General features: G+C 50.5%; 1 protein-coding gene across 1 annotated transcript in view; it reads left to right on the top strand.

Moving 5' to 3' along the window:
* Nucleotides 1-15386, top strand: part of LOC120602961 (microtubule-associated tumor suppressor candidate 2-like) — a 129627-nt gene that overhangs the window by 25644 nt on the left and 88597 nt on the right. Inside the window, exon 5 of the mRNA XM_039863356.1 lies at nucleotides 8954-9165. Within this exon, the coding sequence (XP_039719290.1) occupies nucleotides 8954-9165 (212 nt within the window). The remainder of the gene's footprint in view (nucleotides 1-8953; nucleotides 9166-15386) is intronic.

Here is a 15386-nt window from a genome sequence, read left to right as displayed (position 1 = left end):
TCTTTTTCTTCTCTGGCCGCTTTGAAGATGTTCCGTCCGTCACTGGTTTTGAGCAGCGCGATTACATTAGAGCTTGCTGTCATTTCCTTCATGTTTTCTGTGCCTGAGGTTTGTTAAGATTCTTGGATCTGTGAATATATCGTTTTCAACAAATTTGAAAATGTTTGCCCACTATTTCTTCAAAACTTTTTAGTCCTAACCACTCCTTTTCAGAGACTCCAATTATATGTGGATTAGACCACTCGGAGCTGTCCCGCAGCTCCTGTCCAAACTGACACTCTGTTCATTTCTTCGAGTCTTCTCTCTCCATGCATTCCATTTTGGGTAGTTTCTCTCGCTCTGTATTCACAAATCTTTTCCTTTTCCTTCTCTGTTTTCTTTGTAATATCCATTTATTAGTTCTTTGGTTCTATAAGCCAAACCATATGTCCAGGTTTGGCTTAATTGGATTCTCAGTTCAGAATATCTCAAGGCTGAAATCATGGTGTCAGCTGGGATGCGTTTTTGAATGCTCTGGAGGAAAAACTCCATTTTCAAGCGCGTTCGGGCGGTTGGTAAAACTAGTCCATTGCAGTGGTGGGACTGAGGTCTCTGTTTTCTCGTCGTGTGGCCCCCTCCATCTTCAAAGCAGTAATAGTGTGTTGAATCCTTCTCAAGCCTCAAGCCTCAGTGACCAGCTGGAGAAAACTCTGCTGTTCACAGGCTCGCCAGATTAGGTCAGGCTCACCAAGGATAACCTCCATCTTACTATACGGTCATGCGCCACATCACGAGGTGCTGGACAGCAACGGATCGCATGTATGACAGTGGCCTCATACGATTATAATAGAGCTAAAATATTCCCGTCATCTGATGACCGTGCGGCCACTGTGACGTCATAGCACAATGCGGCACTCACGTGGTGATGCTGGTATAAACAGACCTGCCACGCTGCCGATCGAACCACAGAATTGTGCCCAGCGTTTCGACCGTACCTTTTCTGTGTTCAGATAGGTCTAGAGATACAACACTTAGCAGGGTGTTAGAAGTGCCTGCAGCACTCAGTACGGTGACGTGCCGTACAAGCTTGCAGCCAGGAGACACAGGGGGCACCATGCAACTTAGGTGCGCAGTAGGCTGTGCCACCTAGGAGCGTGTAAGTGTGTAAGTGAGCTCTGTGATGTTCGCACAGCGACAGAACCACCAAATGAAGATCATATTTCTCAGAGCGCACCCCCACAGTTAAGCGATGCGTGACTGTCCCACGTAACGTAGTCACGAGAGCAGTAACTCATACTCACAGATCCCGCTCACACGCAAGGGCGTTATACAGGGGTCTCGGTCAGCCCGGCTGCTGCGACAAGCATCGTGCCAGGGGCGCACACAACAGAAGTGCGTTTCTCACTGTTCTGGAGGCAGAGAAATCCCAGATCAAGGTGCCAGCTGATTTGATTCCTGGCGAGAACCAACTTCCAGGTTTGCCCACGGACGCCTTTTGGCTGTGACCTCCTGTGTCTCTTCTTCCCAGGTCACTCACCCCATTCCTGAAGGTCTCGCTCTCGTGGCCCAATTACTTCCCAAAGGCCCCCCCCAAACCAAATTGCCCTGGGGATCAAGAGCTTTAACATGTGAATTCTGGGGGGACACAGAAGTTCAGTTCATAGCAGCAGGGTGTGTACACAAGGAGTCCAGAAATACCGGGGTCCGGGCTACCACAAGTGAATTTCAAGCCAGCCCTGGCACACAGAATCCTGGAAATGCCCCATACCGTGCAGGAGAGATCTGGGGGACACGGTTTCCCTGTCCTCAGGCTCCCCTCCTTGCTTCCTTCACCCGTTTCTGAGGATGATTCTCCTTTCTTGGGTTGCAGAATATCAAAGGTCAGCCTGGATCCATGGTGCCTACACCAGGCCCTGGAACCCCCGAGTGTCATCTGGCCGACGGCTGGCTTTCTGGGTGGTGACTCTGAGGGGCGCTTCCCCCCTTCCCCTGCCGATCTGTAAGTTCACGGAGGACAGGGGTTGCATTTTCTGTCGTTAGTCCCATCCCCAAAACAAAACAAGCCAAAGCAACAAGCTTTTCTGGACGCATGCATCTCTGACGTACCACTGTCGCCATTTTTGTAGCCAGGCTTGGGAAAGAGGGGTTCATGCTCCCAATTCTGTCCCTATGCTTACAGATGAGCCCTCCACTCGCTGCCACCCCCACCCCTCCACTGACCCTGCTCCTGCAAAGGCCACAGGTGACCTCTGGGCTGCTCGGTCTACGTGCACACGTCACGTTCCTCATCTTAACCTCTGTGCCATTTGACGTGATGGATCACTTCCTTCTTCTGGAAACTGGCCGTCCTTGGACTCTGATGTCACCCTCTGCCGGTCCCCTTCCGGCGTCTGCCTTCACTAGAAACCCTTCTCCCGCACGTCCTCAATGTCGCCAGATCACTTGGCCCAAAAGAATTAGACTGAACTGGGCTCACGTCCTGGCTCAGTGACTCACGCGATGTGCGACCTTGGGCACACACCATAACTTCGCCGAGCCTCAGTTTCCCCTTCTGTAAAATGGAAAGTACGTCCACGCTTGCGGGGTCATGGTGAAGACTGGTGGTGACACATGGCAAACACCCACATGCCAGAGCCTCTGCTCCTCCACGGTGCTCGCCGTCTCGGTAGCTGAAACCACATTTTAAAGGCGCATGCGCATTCGGATCCAGCTCTTTTGACCCTGGCATTTCGATAATGGCAACAAGATGTCCCCGTGTGCGGGCGGGCCTATCAGAACATCCTCACCGAGTCTTCTCCATTCCTTAAACTACAGCTCACATCGCATAAAAGCCGTCCTTTAAAATGTCCACTTCGGTGGTTTTTACTGCCTTCACAAGGTTGCACCACCATCACCACTAACTGCAGGACATTGTCGCCACCCCCAGAAGGGCCTGTACCCATGAGCAGTCACTCCCTGCTCCCCACGTCCCCAGCCCCTGACAACCACTGTTTTACTCTCTGCTTTCTGGTTTCGTATCAACGGTAGCGTGGAATACGCAGCCTTTTGTATTGGTTTCTTTCACTCGGCATGAGGCTTCCGAGGTGCGTTCGTGGCAAAGTGTGACTCGGTACTCCGATCTTGTTCTTGGCCGAATAATATTCCATGACGTGGATGTGTGACCTTTTGTTTACACATTCACCAGCTGGTGGACATTTGGGTTTTTTCCAACTTCTGGCTACAATGAGTAAAGCTGCTCTGGACATTCGTGCCCTTAATTTTTTTTTTTTCCAATTACAGTTGACATTCAATATGATACCAGTTTCAGGTGACATCGATCTTTTCTTATGCGGTGTCTAATCGAGTTAATCCCATCCAGTGTGTTTTTCATCTCAGACGTGTGAGTTTTCAATGTCTGGAATTTAATTCCAGTCTTTTTAAAACCTTCCGACGTATTCCGTCGTTCCTCCAACTTCTAAAACATGTGAAATGTAGTTGTAATGACTTTGAATCACCCGCGTCGTTTCTTAGGCATCCTGTGGGCTTCAGTCGACCCCATCTTCTCATCACTATGGTGTATCCCTGCTTATTCACATGCACGAGGGTTGTTTTATATGCCAGGCAGTGTGCACTGGACATTTTTTATTCCAATAAATATTCTTCAGCTTCGTTCTCGGATAAAACTATGTTGCTTGGAAAGACTACGATTGTTTTGACTCTCGCTGCTCAGCCTCGTTATGCAGGACCCGATCAGCCATGAGTCTGGGGCCCATCTCACCAACTCCCGGAGCAGATGCTCTGAGCACTGGGCCCGATGCCCATGGCCTGCGACAACCCCACCCTGGCCGATGGCACCAGGAGCCGGGTCTGGCCTTCTGAGAGCCCTGGGGCTCGTTCCACCGACCCTGTGTGGAATTCTTTCCCTGACCTTGGAATTCTTTCCGCATAGACCCGCTTACCAGAACGTGACTGAAGACACGAGCCCTCGGCCCAGGTTTGGAGCTGTCTCTCTGGGACACTGTCCTCTGCCACTCTGCCTCATCAACATCAACCCCACATCCCTCTGACGCCCCGGCACCCTGAGCCCCCAGACCCGTTTTCTCAACTTGAGGAGAACACCGTGCTCCACCTGGGTGACTTGCTGGGCCACCGCCTGGAAGTCACTCCAGGAAGCAGGTCGAGGCAGTCGTGGGGGTCACCTCATTCGCTTGCCGGTGATCACTATGCTTCGTTGCCTGATGTTGATGTCTTGAAAACCATTATCTCGTATATTTTGCCCAAGTTTTGGGGGAGTAATTTTAAATGAGAAAGTAACATCTTGGCCAGAAACAGCTATATCTTTTTCCTATAAAAATTTAGCTATCGCTCTCACACTATCAAACCATTATTTTTCACCCTCGGAGAAAGGAGAGGGTCAAATTTACCCTGATATAAATAGCACCTGTACTTCTAGTAAATAATAAGAAATTTTCTAAAGATAAAAACATTTTCTTTCAATGTTCATTTGGTCTGGAGGGTCGACTCTGAGATAGCAGCGAAGTTTTCACAGCTATGAAAACAGGAAGAAACTCAGAGTGTAACTTCCTGTTTGTTTTTTTTTCCTTGTCTTTTATACATCGAAAGAGAAAAGAATCTGCTCTTCCTGGGAACAGGAAATATAAACCTCTTCTTTCTAGAGTGCGGCCGGTCTCTCTCTGTTCGGCTGGGCGCTGCCCTGTTTGGTGGGTCCCACCGGTACCAGGCTCGGGACTGGTCGGGAGGGCATCCCCAGCCTTCCCCACCACTGACCAACCCCAGACAAACAAGCACTATGTCAGGAAAACAGCGTGCTGCCGGGCAAAAACGTCCTAAAATAAGCTGAGACTGGGTTAAGAAAACTAAAGCCCACCCAGGGCCACAAAGACCTGGCGCCCGTGCTCCTGGGCAGGCGCGAGGCACACATCTGCTTCGTTAGGGTGACCGCCAACCCCGCGAAGCACTTTTCCTTAAGCCAAGGGGCCATCAGAGCTGTACCCTCGGATTCCTTCCTTCCTCCCTCACCCGCGAGAGTTAAGGTCACGGGCCTTCTCCGGTGTAAATACGCAGCTTCCCATGCTGCATTTTGCGTGGTCCATGTCAGTTAAGCTTCCAGCTTGAAGAGCCACCCAAGCCTTTCGCATCCATTAGAATCCTCTAGACAGTGACTGGATGGCTGCCGATGAATTTTTAATACTCTCTTTCCATTTTCCGGGGCTGTGCTTGTCCCCAGCGCTCAGCCTTCGCACGCGAACCGCCTGCCCCCGCCCTGGTGAGAGTATCGGGTTGCGGGTGTCAGTTGCCACTGGAAGGAGCATCGATTTCATCTGCCCCCTAATCAGAGTGATGCAGCCAGTGGGATGGTGAAAAAGAAATGGTGATTGGGGCGAGAGCGAGGTGACGGGAGGGCGTTGTAGATTCCGCATGTGCCCCCAAACCTGTGAGGTCTGTCGGGGGTGCTGTCGGGGACCAGCAGTGCGCTTAAGTAGTCGGAGCCCTCGGAGTAGAGCAGGTGCTTGATAAAAGTTCTCAAATATCTTGGACCCCATCCCCCAAAAAACACACGTCACAAAGCGGACGTGTGCACAGCTCTGTCTGTGGGTTGTGGGAAGACACGGGTCCAGGTGTTGCTCCTCACATGTTTCGTACCCATGGGTTGCCCTGGGCTTGAGCCCCGTCGGCAGTGGGACGTTTACGAGGGGCGGTCAGCAAACAATGGGCACATCTACTCTGTCACTCCACATACAGACTCGAGAACCCTCGATAAGCCTGCTTTGAGGGACTTCATGCAGCAGCACCCGTGTCCTAGATCACTCGGGTGGCAGTCAGCAGGGGGTTTAGGGGGCTGGCACTTTGATTTTTCGGAAAGAGAGGGAGCACACACGCACAGGCTCCGCCTGACTGCAAAGGGGGACTCGTGGTGTGCCAGCCTGCGCCGAGCCTCCGGGCACCCCGAGAGCGGCATAAATGCCACCAGGGACAGGGACAAGGTGGCAAGGAAACCTTCCAGCACCTGGAAATGTCCTCAGGTGGACATGGCACGCCCCTCCTTTAAAGTGCGCGTGGTGGCTTTCCCAGAGAAATGTGGGGGGCGAGAGGTCAGTCAGAAGTGAGTCACTCGCCACATCTCACCCATTGGTGACCACGTGCTCACAAGCTCCTTGTGGCCACCGCCGTCCAGCCCGTGGTCCCATCAGCCCCTTACTTCCTAAGCAGATTAGAGTTTTGGCTTCATTACAGAAAGAGTAAACACAATCCTCCTTAAATTTTAATGAAACAGGTAAAGCTGGCTGTGTGTCAGCCATCTTTCAACGTAAGACGGTAGGTGAGCCCGTGTGGCTGTCCTTGGGTACCATCCTGGGGGTGGGCTGACGTAGGGACACACAGGAAAGTAAGTGACAGAACAGTACTTAGCAAAAGTCGAGGAACACGGTGTTCGTGGGGACCAGGAATGCGTAGCTGACTGTAAAGTGACTGTCAGTCCCAGGCAAAGTTACGTTTGATAGACTTAGAACATGGAGGACCCTTTTCATGTAAAAGCAGTAGAGAACGCCACAGCCAGCCTTGTTTCCCTACGTTTCCCTTCCTCCAGCCTCCGCACTGGGTCCCGTGTCTTGATCTATGCGGGACAGTCCTTGGGTGCCACACGAGCAGCCAACTAGGAGTCCCCCACAAGCACCGGCTTCATAAAGTAAGTGCCACTGGCTTCATAAGTGCCACAGAGCAGCTGAACATTCGCGTGCCATGTCCATATTCTCAGGGGGAGCCTCCCTCCCGGCTTAGGCGTAGGTTTGGCGGCCCCAGCAGAAGGGGTGAGGACTGCGCGTGCTGGGGTTTTGAGGGAGCGAATGAAAGCAGCATAATAAGAACTCCGAAATCAAAGCGAGCCCCAGGGATGGGATTTCACTGGACCCTTTTCTCTTGTCCGCGTGCCCTTGACGATAACCTAATGATCATGATGATGACAATAGCAGCAGTAACAGAGGTCGAATCTGACGGCCGGGAGTACGTGACGACGCGGGTGCTTGCTGATATCCGCACGCCCAGAGGTGATTCTGTTGGCTTCAGTGCACCGAGTCGGAGTGCGTTTTATTATTTCCTTCGGATCTCTGAGAGAGGTGTCTTCTGTTGTAACTGTGTCAGGTGCCTGGGCCCTCACCGCAGTAATTAAAACCCTGGAGTGTTTTATAAAATCAGCAGCCACAGCAACAAAATGGCAAACAGGAATCATAAAAAAAAAAAATCTACGTTTGGTCTTAAGCCATGTCTTAGAGTTTAATGTGGGCCATAAAATCTTTCATGCTGTATTGGTTGTTATTTTTCTTTTGTTTTCACCAGTGAGAATGTTGGGGTTGGCTACGTATCAAGATTCATTTGCCTACGATGTGCAAGTGAATTTTCTGGAGTGTTGTATATCCTACTGTCGTACAGAAGCAATCATTTTACATCTATTCTATTCTTATATTCAGCCATAACAGTTTAAGATATGTCCTATGTGAGGCCACATTGCCATCTCTGATGACCTCTTAAGAGGAAGAAGATTCAATGAAATTCAACATGGTTACCATTAAATTAACAGTCAAAACTGTTTAGCTCAGTTAACCACCTTTCCCGCTAACAGATAACAGATGAGGCCGTTTGCGTGTTCACAAGCCTGTTACCGTGTCTCGGCGTGTCAGGTACTGAAGAGGCTACCGGTTTGCAGTTTGCTTGACTTGTCACTCTCTGATATTCTGGAGGGGCAGGGCACAAAAGAATGTTCGAAATACTAAGGTTCATTTCTGGTCATGTGGTTGGTTTCCACGTCTCATCCTCTAGGACGTGAGCCGCTTGAGCCAGAGAGAGAAGATGTCTCTGGAGTGTAAATTCGTCGTGCACCATGGTAGCGCTCTGGGTGTCAGGTCCGCCTGTGCTGCCCACGGAGGACAGCAGTCCCCAGGAAGTCCCTGGTCACCCACCCATGGGCCTCAGCCCCCGAGGCAGTGCCTGTCTCCACGCTTGTCTCTCTTCCCTGGGCCTGGCCTTTACTCCTTCAAGCTTCAGCTTAGGGGTCAGCTCTCCGTTAAGCCTCCCCAGCCCCAGGCGGGGGTTCTGGTTGCTTCTCTGTGTACCCCCCCAACCCCCACACAACACACACACACATGCACACACACACACACACACACCCCTAGCATCCGCCTGGCAGAGCAGGATCTCGCGTGACCGCGGGCCCTGGTGAGGAATGAACCCTCCTTCCCACCGCAACTGAACTGGTGGGGTGCGCACACGTCACGGGCCGCGGCACCTTCACAAAGATCGTCCTGGCTGCCATGAAGTGGGGGGTGAGAAGAAGTGGGGCTTCCCATGAGAAGGTGACAGGTCGCTCGGCTGGGTGAGAGGTCGCATGGCTGCGTCACTTGGACCTTGACTCGTGGAGGTGGTGTGAGTGGCCACGTGGGGGACAGTTTGGAGGATGGCGATGCTGCAGGAATGTAAAGCCGGGAATTCCCGGAGCAGAGGTGTGACTCGAATGTGACATCCAAGGGAGGGCCCCTGGGACGATCGCAGAAGGAGAAGGCAGTCCTCCCCCACGCTCAGTTCAGAGGCTGCTAGGTTGCGACTCTGACTTCCACCCGGACTGATTGACTTATTTCCCATTAGACATTTTCGAAAGAGGAATCCCCTCAAAGGAAACACAAGGCCTCCGATCTCTCTCTAAGCAGGGCTGGAGGGGACAGAGGACGCTGACAGGAATCTGGTGATTTGGCCCGTCGTTCATTTTCTAAGCACAACACCCTGCCCTTCGAACCACATCGACTGAGCAAATATTCTAAGTCCCTGTCTGGATTTTTCTTCTTAAGACCTAAAATGACAAACCCTGGGCAAGTCTCTTCTGGCCACTTGCTCTTGATGAAATCCTCTGTACTAAGGAGCTGTTGTCACCTTTGGGCCACATGTTTTTTCAAGCGACTATTTGTTTTTGTTTTTGTTTTTTTTGTAGGTTACCCCAAGCAGAGAAGCGGGGTTCCTCGAAATGGCTTCTCCCCCAAGCCCGACCTGCAGGCCCGCGAGGCCGAGCGGCAGCTGGTCCAGCGGCTGAAGGAGAGGAGCGAGCGGCAGGCCAGGCAGCTAAGCCTCGCCCAACGGGAGCTGGGGAGGGCCGTCTGTGGCTTCCAGGCGCTGGCAGTGGCCACTCAGCACTTCTTCAGAAAGGTGAGGCCACGTCTGGCGGACGGCGAAGGGCGTCTGGCTGGAGGGAGAGCAGCGATGCTGATGGCTGTGCGTGTGTCTGTGTGTAGCCGTCTGGGTTTGGGGTTTGATCTCCAGACGGTTACACAAAATCCCCAGCAGCGTCGGGTCATGTTAGGGGAGCCAAGTTCATACTCAGGTGCGAAAGGAATCAGTTTGGAAGGGATGACTTAGTAACTCGATTCCGAAAGGGAAAATTGTGTCGAAGAGAAAAGGGTGTAAGTGACCGTTTCACAGGCGAGATCTTTAAAGAAGATGAGCACGTGCTCGTTTGCACACAGGGACGAGGAGGCCAGATTCTGAAATTTCGGCCCCTTTAGATGCCAGGGAGACGGGGCTGTGGCTGCTGCTGGTGGCAGATGCTGGCCTGGGGCACCCTCAGAGCCCTGCTCAGTGTCCCCAGAGCGGCCTGTGGCTTGTTTCTGGATGTGCAGACAGGACCAGTTTCTCCCCGGCAGGTCAGTGTCCAGAGGCTCCTGGGCCATGCGAACACAGAGTCATTAGCCACGTGGAGTCAAGCTCCACACCTTTCAACACGGAACAGAGGCTGGCGGAAGCCTGGGGTGTGTGGTCGAGGGATTTTGGGGTCCACCTTGAGGCAACCAAGCGTGTTTGGGGGAGAAAATGAACACTCACCCTCGAGGTTTAAACAGTATGAATTAGCGTATTAAAAACCCACAGGACATTTTGAGTTTCACATATGAACTTTCTGGTATCTATAAATGGAAAGAAATAAAAATGCTCTGTAAATGTTCTCCAAATAAGAAAATGAGCCAACTACATTTCTGCCTAATGTAAAGAAGAAAATCAGAAAGATGGCGGGTAGCATCACACCCGCAGGTTTTACTGAAGAGTGGAGGCGTCTGGGGCCCTTGATGGCAGGCACCCGCCGGCCTCCCCTCACCCCCAGCAGAGGCGCCTGAGCTGACCCGTCGTTCTGCTCTGTTCCTTTCTGCTTAGAGCCTTCGGCAGAAAGGGGCGATGGCCGATTTGTTGCTATAACGCAAGACAGCACGAACATATTTCAGCTCATCCATCATTTCAGCCTCGTCCCTAACCTAACTGTTAGCAGCGGCGGTAAATGCCCAGTTTGAGTTCCTCGTCTTCCTTTCTGGTTTGGTTCCGTTGGGGTTGATCTTGAACAACTCAAGGGGCCATGCACCCACGCCCTGTAAGAGTCAAAACGTTGAGCACGTTTTTGAGGTGTCAGAGAGTGGTGCCGTGGTGAATGTTGACCGTTCTTAGAGAAAGAGAGGCATCTGTTTTTTGTTCTTCAGCTGGATGTACATTTTCCTCTGACGGGCAAGTCTATCATTAATAGAGGAAATCAGGGAGGTTTGTTGAAGATTGTTGGTAATATTATCTTGTTGCTCTGCCTACTTTGGGTTACCCCTTCCATGCATCACCCCCAGATATAACCAGTCCCCGATAGAGGTTTCATTTGGATAAACATTGCTACAACCTGCTGCGTGTCCCAGTTGGAATTTTAGACGCTATTTATGGCATCATGGCAGAGAACAAAGTTCCCGTGCCGAAATTAAAGGTCGGTTCTCTGTACTTACACGTTTCTCTACCCCGGGAGAATTCCTGGTTGGCCCGTGGGCCGTGAGTTTTATTTCTCCACAAATATACACTTGGCTCTTAAACCAGAGGCCTAAAGGGACGGCAGGCGATGTGCCTGGGACCTCCCTGCCACCAGAGCTACACTCACCACGACATTTCAGCGAGATGGACGGAGGACATGAATTTCATTTTCTTGTCAGTAAATCACAACCAGCAACTCCAGACAGGCCTCCCAAACGAGCGTGGCATTTCACGTCCCACGCAGTGTCCTTTTAAACTCTCTCCAGATAAACCCAGAAGACAAAGTGGACACGTGAAAGGAAAAACAAGTCTGTAATGGAACATAAGGGGCTTCCGCACGGGCTGTCATGCGTTCTACATGGTTTAAGATGGGTGATTTGAGAATCCGCCGGTCACGCCCAGGTGGACCAGGAGGTGCAACGTGGAGGGGCACCTGGGAGAGCAGAGGCAGAGCCACCAGGTGACCTCTGACGACAGGCCAGCAATGCCGAGACGCTCAGAGCCACTCTTACGGGAGGCCGATGCCAATAATGTGTGTGGACTCAGAGGCAGACGTGCCGTCTCTGAGGATCGCGCCTCTGTGGCCAGCCTGAGCAGGCGCCCGTCCAAGGACACGGTGCCAGCAAGGAGTCAGTCCCATGCCCTCCCCCGTCCAGCCGTGAGATCTCCAGCAAGTTGCTGAACCTCTTTGAGTCTTGTCCCTCTCTCCCCCGACCATCCCCAGCGACCTCACTGTGTACCTCCCTGCTTGCCTTCCGCACCCCAAAGTTTTTCTTCAAAGTTTCCTGATGGTTAAGGCCAAAGGGCCTCCTGCAATTGCGATAGACCCACAAGTGTCGGCCCAGTTGTCACACTGGTTCAGAGAGGGGAGGTGACCTTGAGCAGCTCACTGGGGCCCAGGTGACTGCCCCCAGGCACCTGCAGCCCATAGTGTTACTCGGGACAGAATGAGTAACAGAGATGCCATAAAACAGAGATGTATTGGGCTACAACCTTACAACAGGTCTAGGGTCGCGAGGTGACAGGCGTTTTTCAGCTCCATTATAATCTGATGGAACCACCGTCCTATATGCTGTCTGTTTGTGACTAAAATGTCTTTTTAGTCACAAACGAGGCAACACTTGGTTGACCTCACAGATTGCAAGGACCTTGTCAGCTTACAGTCTCTTATTTTTTTTATATTTTATGCCTACAGCATCTGGTCTTTCTATGTGGTCTCTCATCCAAGTACTAACCAGGGCGTGACCCTGCTTAGCTTTCGAGATCAGAAGGGTTAGTAGGGCTTGTTCAGAGTGGCGTGGCCATAGACTGACTGAAATGACACCCCTCTAAAATATATTCACGTGCTGCCGTATATGCAGCACGTGAATATATTCTAGAAGGGTGTCATTTAATTTTAAAAGATTTATGACAAAGTGTAAGAGAGATTAACTGAACGGGGGCAACTAGTCTCAGCCTCAGTCAAGTCTCTGTCCTGATCTTATTACACCTTATTATGACATTTATACGTCACCAGTGGGGTTGGGTCTTATCGGGCCCCGGTACTGGGAATTTGCAATTTTGAGTTTTATTTTCTACCTACCAAGATGTTTTCCATTTTTTGACACCCATGCCAGGGTTTTTTTCGGCTTGTTTTTGTGTTTACTTCGAAGGGCTGCTTGGCCTAGCTGAGGGATTTCTATCTATTAATATTGGGAATATTGTGGTATTTGGGAGTCAGGTTAAGAATTTCCTCAAGGTACAGTCCTGAGTGAAAGCGAACACTCAGGGCTCTCTTGGCCGCCAGGTAGTGTGGTGATACTTGCTTCTATGACGCACAACATTCTTTGAGAATGACAAGCTTTGGAAGAATGTACTACGTCACTCATGTTTCCCGCCAGGGTACCTTCTGAGGAACCGTCAGAAACACCAGGAACATCAACCTCGATGCTCACTTCCTCTGAGGCTTTGGTCATTCACGCTAAAAGGAAGGGAAGAGAGCCGGTCATGGGCACTGTTTGTGAGAGGGCCAGGTACGGCACGCACCGTTCGTTAAAATGGCATTTTCAGGATTTGAGAATAAGAAGGAGCTTCCTGGTTTTCATCTGGACCAGACACAATCACTGCTGTGAGCGTGCTCAGTGGGGGAGTCTCTGAAGTGCTGGGTCCTTTGGCTGGTGGATATGGCAGCATCTCTGGGCAGGCATTCAAGCCGATGAGTTTAACATCTAAATTTAGTCAACGGCGAACGCAAGCGCATGTTCGTTTCACAGTAGGATTCTACCTTCATCTCTTCTCTCCTCCCGTCTGACACACATCCTGCTCTGGCCAACGAACCGGGCCCAGGGTGATGGAGCAAGGACAGTGAGGCCGGGCCACCTCCACGGCCACCTCCACGGCCACCTCCACAACCAGGACTTTGTGACCTATTACAGAGGGATTGCCGTGCATTTGGAAAGAGTTCCCAAGCCCCTGGATCTCTAGTCAAGCATCAACTCATTGACTAAGAGCTTAAAGATAGGGAGGGGGCACCGCTTTGGGGACACAAGCTAGAGGCCCCCTCCCACAGGTGCTCTTCCTCACTGCCCATCCCGGCCCATCCCAGCTCATCCCGGCTCATCCCAGCCCCTTCCCAGACCACCTCCCACCCACACACAACCTTCCTGCTTCCGCCACTTATTTACGGCAACAGGTTAGATGCCACCTGAGGTCATTTTCTGTTTGCATCCTGCGCGAGTGTTTCACTTGTGGGTTAGGGTTTCACTTTTTGTTTCTTCCAGTGATGTTTCTTCCCCTTAACCACAGGAAAAGCACGCTGAGGGCTGCGGAGGGAGGGAGAAATAGCTCTGGTGCTGGATGCGGAGTGACCTGCATCTGTATTGCGACTCCATCGTTTCCTCATTGTGCACTTTAGAAGGCTACGCAATCTCCCCGAGCCTCAGTTTCCTCGGCTGTCAAATGAGAACAATATCCGCACCGGGCAGGGTCGTTGGGAGGGTCACAAGGACCTGTGTGAAGTGCCTAGGACGTAGGAGACTCTCAGCAAACAGGAGCAGCGGTGTCATCGAGGACCCCTGCCTTTACTATTTTGGATCCTCTTCACGGGGCAGGGGCGGGGCTGGTAAAATGTTTCAGTGAGTTGAAGCTGAAAAGTTGAAGTTGGAATACAGAAGCTATATTTAAACATACATACCCCAACTAACAAAAAAACATGAAGTGACTATGGCAAATGTTCATAAATATTAAGTATAGATGGTAGACATTTGGGTGTTATTCTTTCTACTCTTCTATATTTAAAAAAAATTGTGATGAAAGGTCAAATAGAAAAGCAAATATATATATATATATACACATATACATATACCTGTATGTATATATATTTAAAGTGTTTATATATATACACTTTGGGGAGAAGGGGGCTGATGCATTATTAATTTTTATTAAGCTTAGAAAGTACACAAATGCCTGATGTTAATTTTCATGCCTTTTATGCCTAAACTATTTAATAATAAATAAAAAAAAAAACAATTAAAACCATCATCTACTATCACATTCATAAAGTTAGTGATAAAAATGACAGCTTAATAGAAAAATATTTAATAAATATGATAAATCTTATTAAAAATGAAATGAAAATAAACACACTCTGAAATGTAACTTACATAAAACTCGGCGCTACAGGCGGGCACATGGCCCAGGGTAGGGCCTGGAGTGGACTGTTTCCCAGATTAGCCACCAGGGGCTGCTAAAGAGCAGCGATCTCGAGAACCAGACAGCAAGACAAAAATCTTCCAACGTGACCCACAGGAGTGCGAGTCCCTGAGAGTCAGCACTCATTACGACACCTCCTGGAGGTCTGGGACCCGAGTTTTAGTGGACCCGTTGGCCTGTGACGAGGATCACGCCTCACCACAGGGGCAGAGCTGCCTGGAACCAGCACAACGGGAGGCCGGTGTTGGCACCTACGTGTGGCATCTTAGAATTTCTGGACGCCGGGCTCAGGCTGTATCACAGCTGACAACATTCGCCGCCACTCTGCCAGGAGCTGTAAAGCATGGGGCAGAAATGGGAGAATCCTACCTAGGCTTCTGATTCTTTCTTTCTAATGACTTCCCATACACCGCGACAGACGTCCACTATGTATTTAATGGCATCAGCACATTCCGGAAAAATATACAGCAGCAGCTAAATAGCTGGACTAGAAAATTATTTCTATTCTTCAAGTACACCCTAGGCCAAACCCTTTATGTACATGTAGAAACAAGAGTGATCGGCACTGTGTTTTAATTTTATATATCTCATCTATGTCTTATTCATCCCCCTTGAGAATAAAATATTTGAGGGTAGGGCTCTCTCGGGTTTCCTTGCACTCAAAAAGAATCTTTTTTTGAAAATTCGTTCCAAGTACCTTCTTCGCCCATGAATTCACAACATTTCTACAATAATCGTGTGAAGAGTTATTAATCCTATTTGAAACAGAGGAAACCGACAGACTCAGAGGTGACTGCAGCAGCAGGAGCCGAAGCAGAGGCAAGGATGTCACTCCTTAGGTGATGATGACAAGACTCAAAGAGGGTCAGCAACTTTCCGGAGATGGCACAGCTGGATGGGGGAGGGGATGG

Source organism: Pteropus medius, unplaced genomic scaffold (assembly GCF_902729225.1).
Source record: "Pteropus medius unplaced genomic scaffold, Ma_sr-lr_union100, whole genome shotgun sequence".
NCBI classification, from domain to species: domain Eukaryota; kingdom Metazoa; phylum Chordata; class Mammalia; order Chiroptera; family Pteropodidae; genus Pteropus; species Pteropus medius.
Note: the sequence above shows the minus strand (reverse complement) of the source record. Positions and strands in the feature narration are given on the sequence as shown.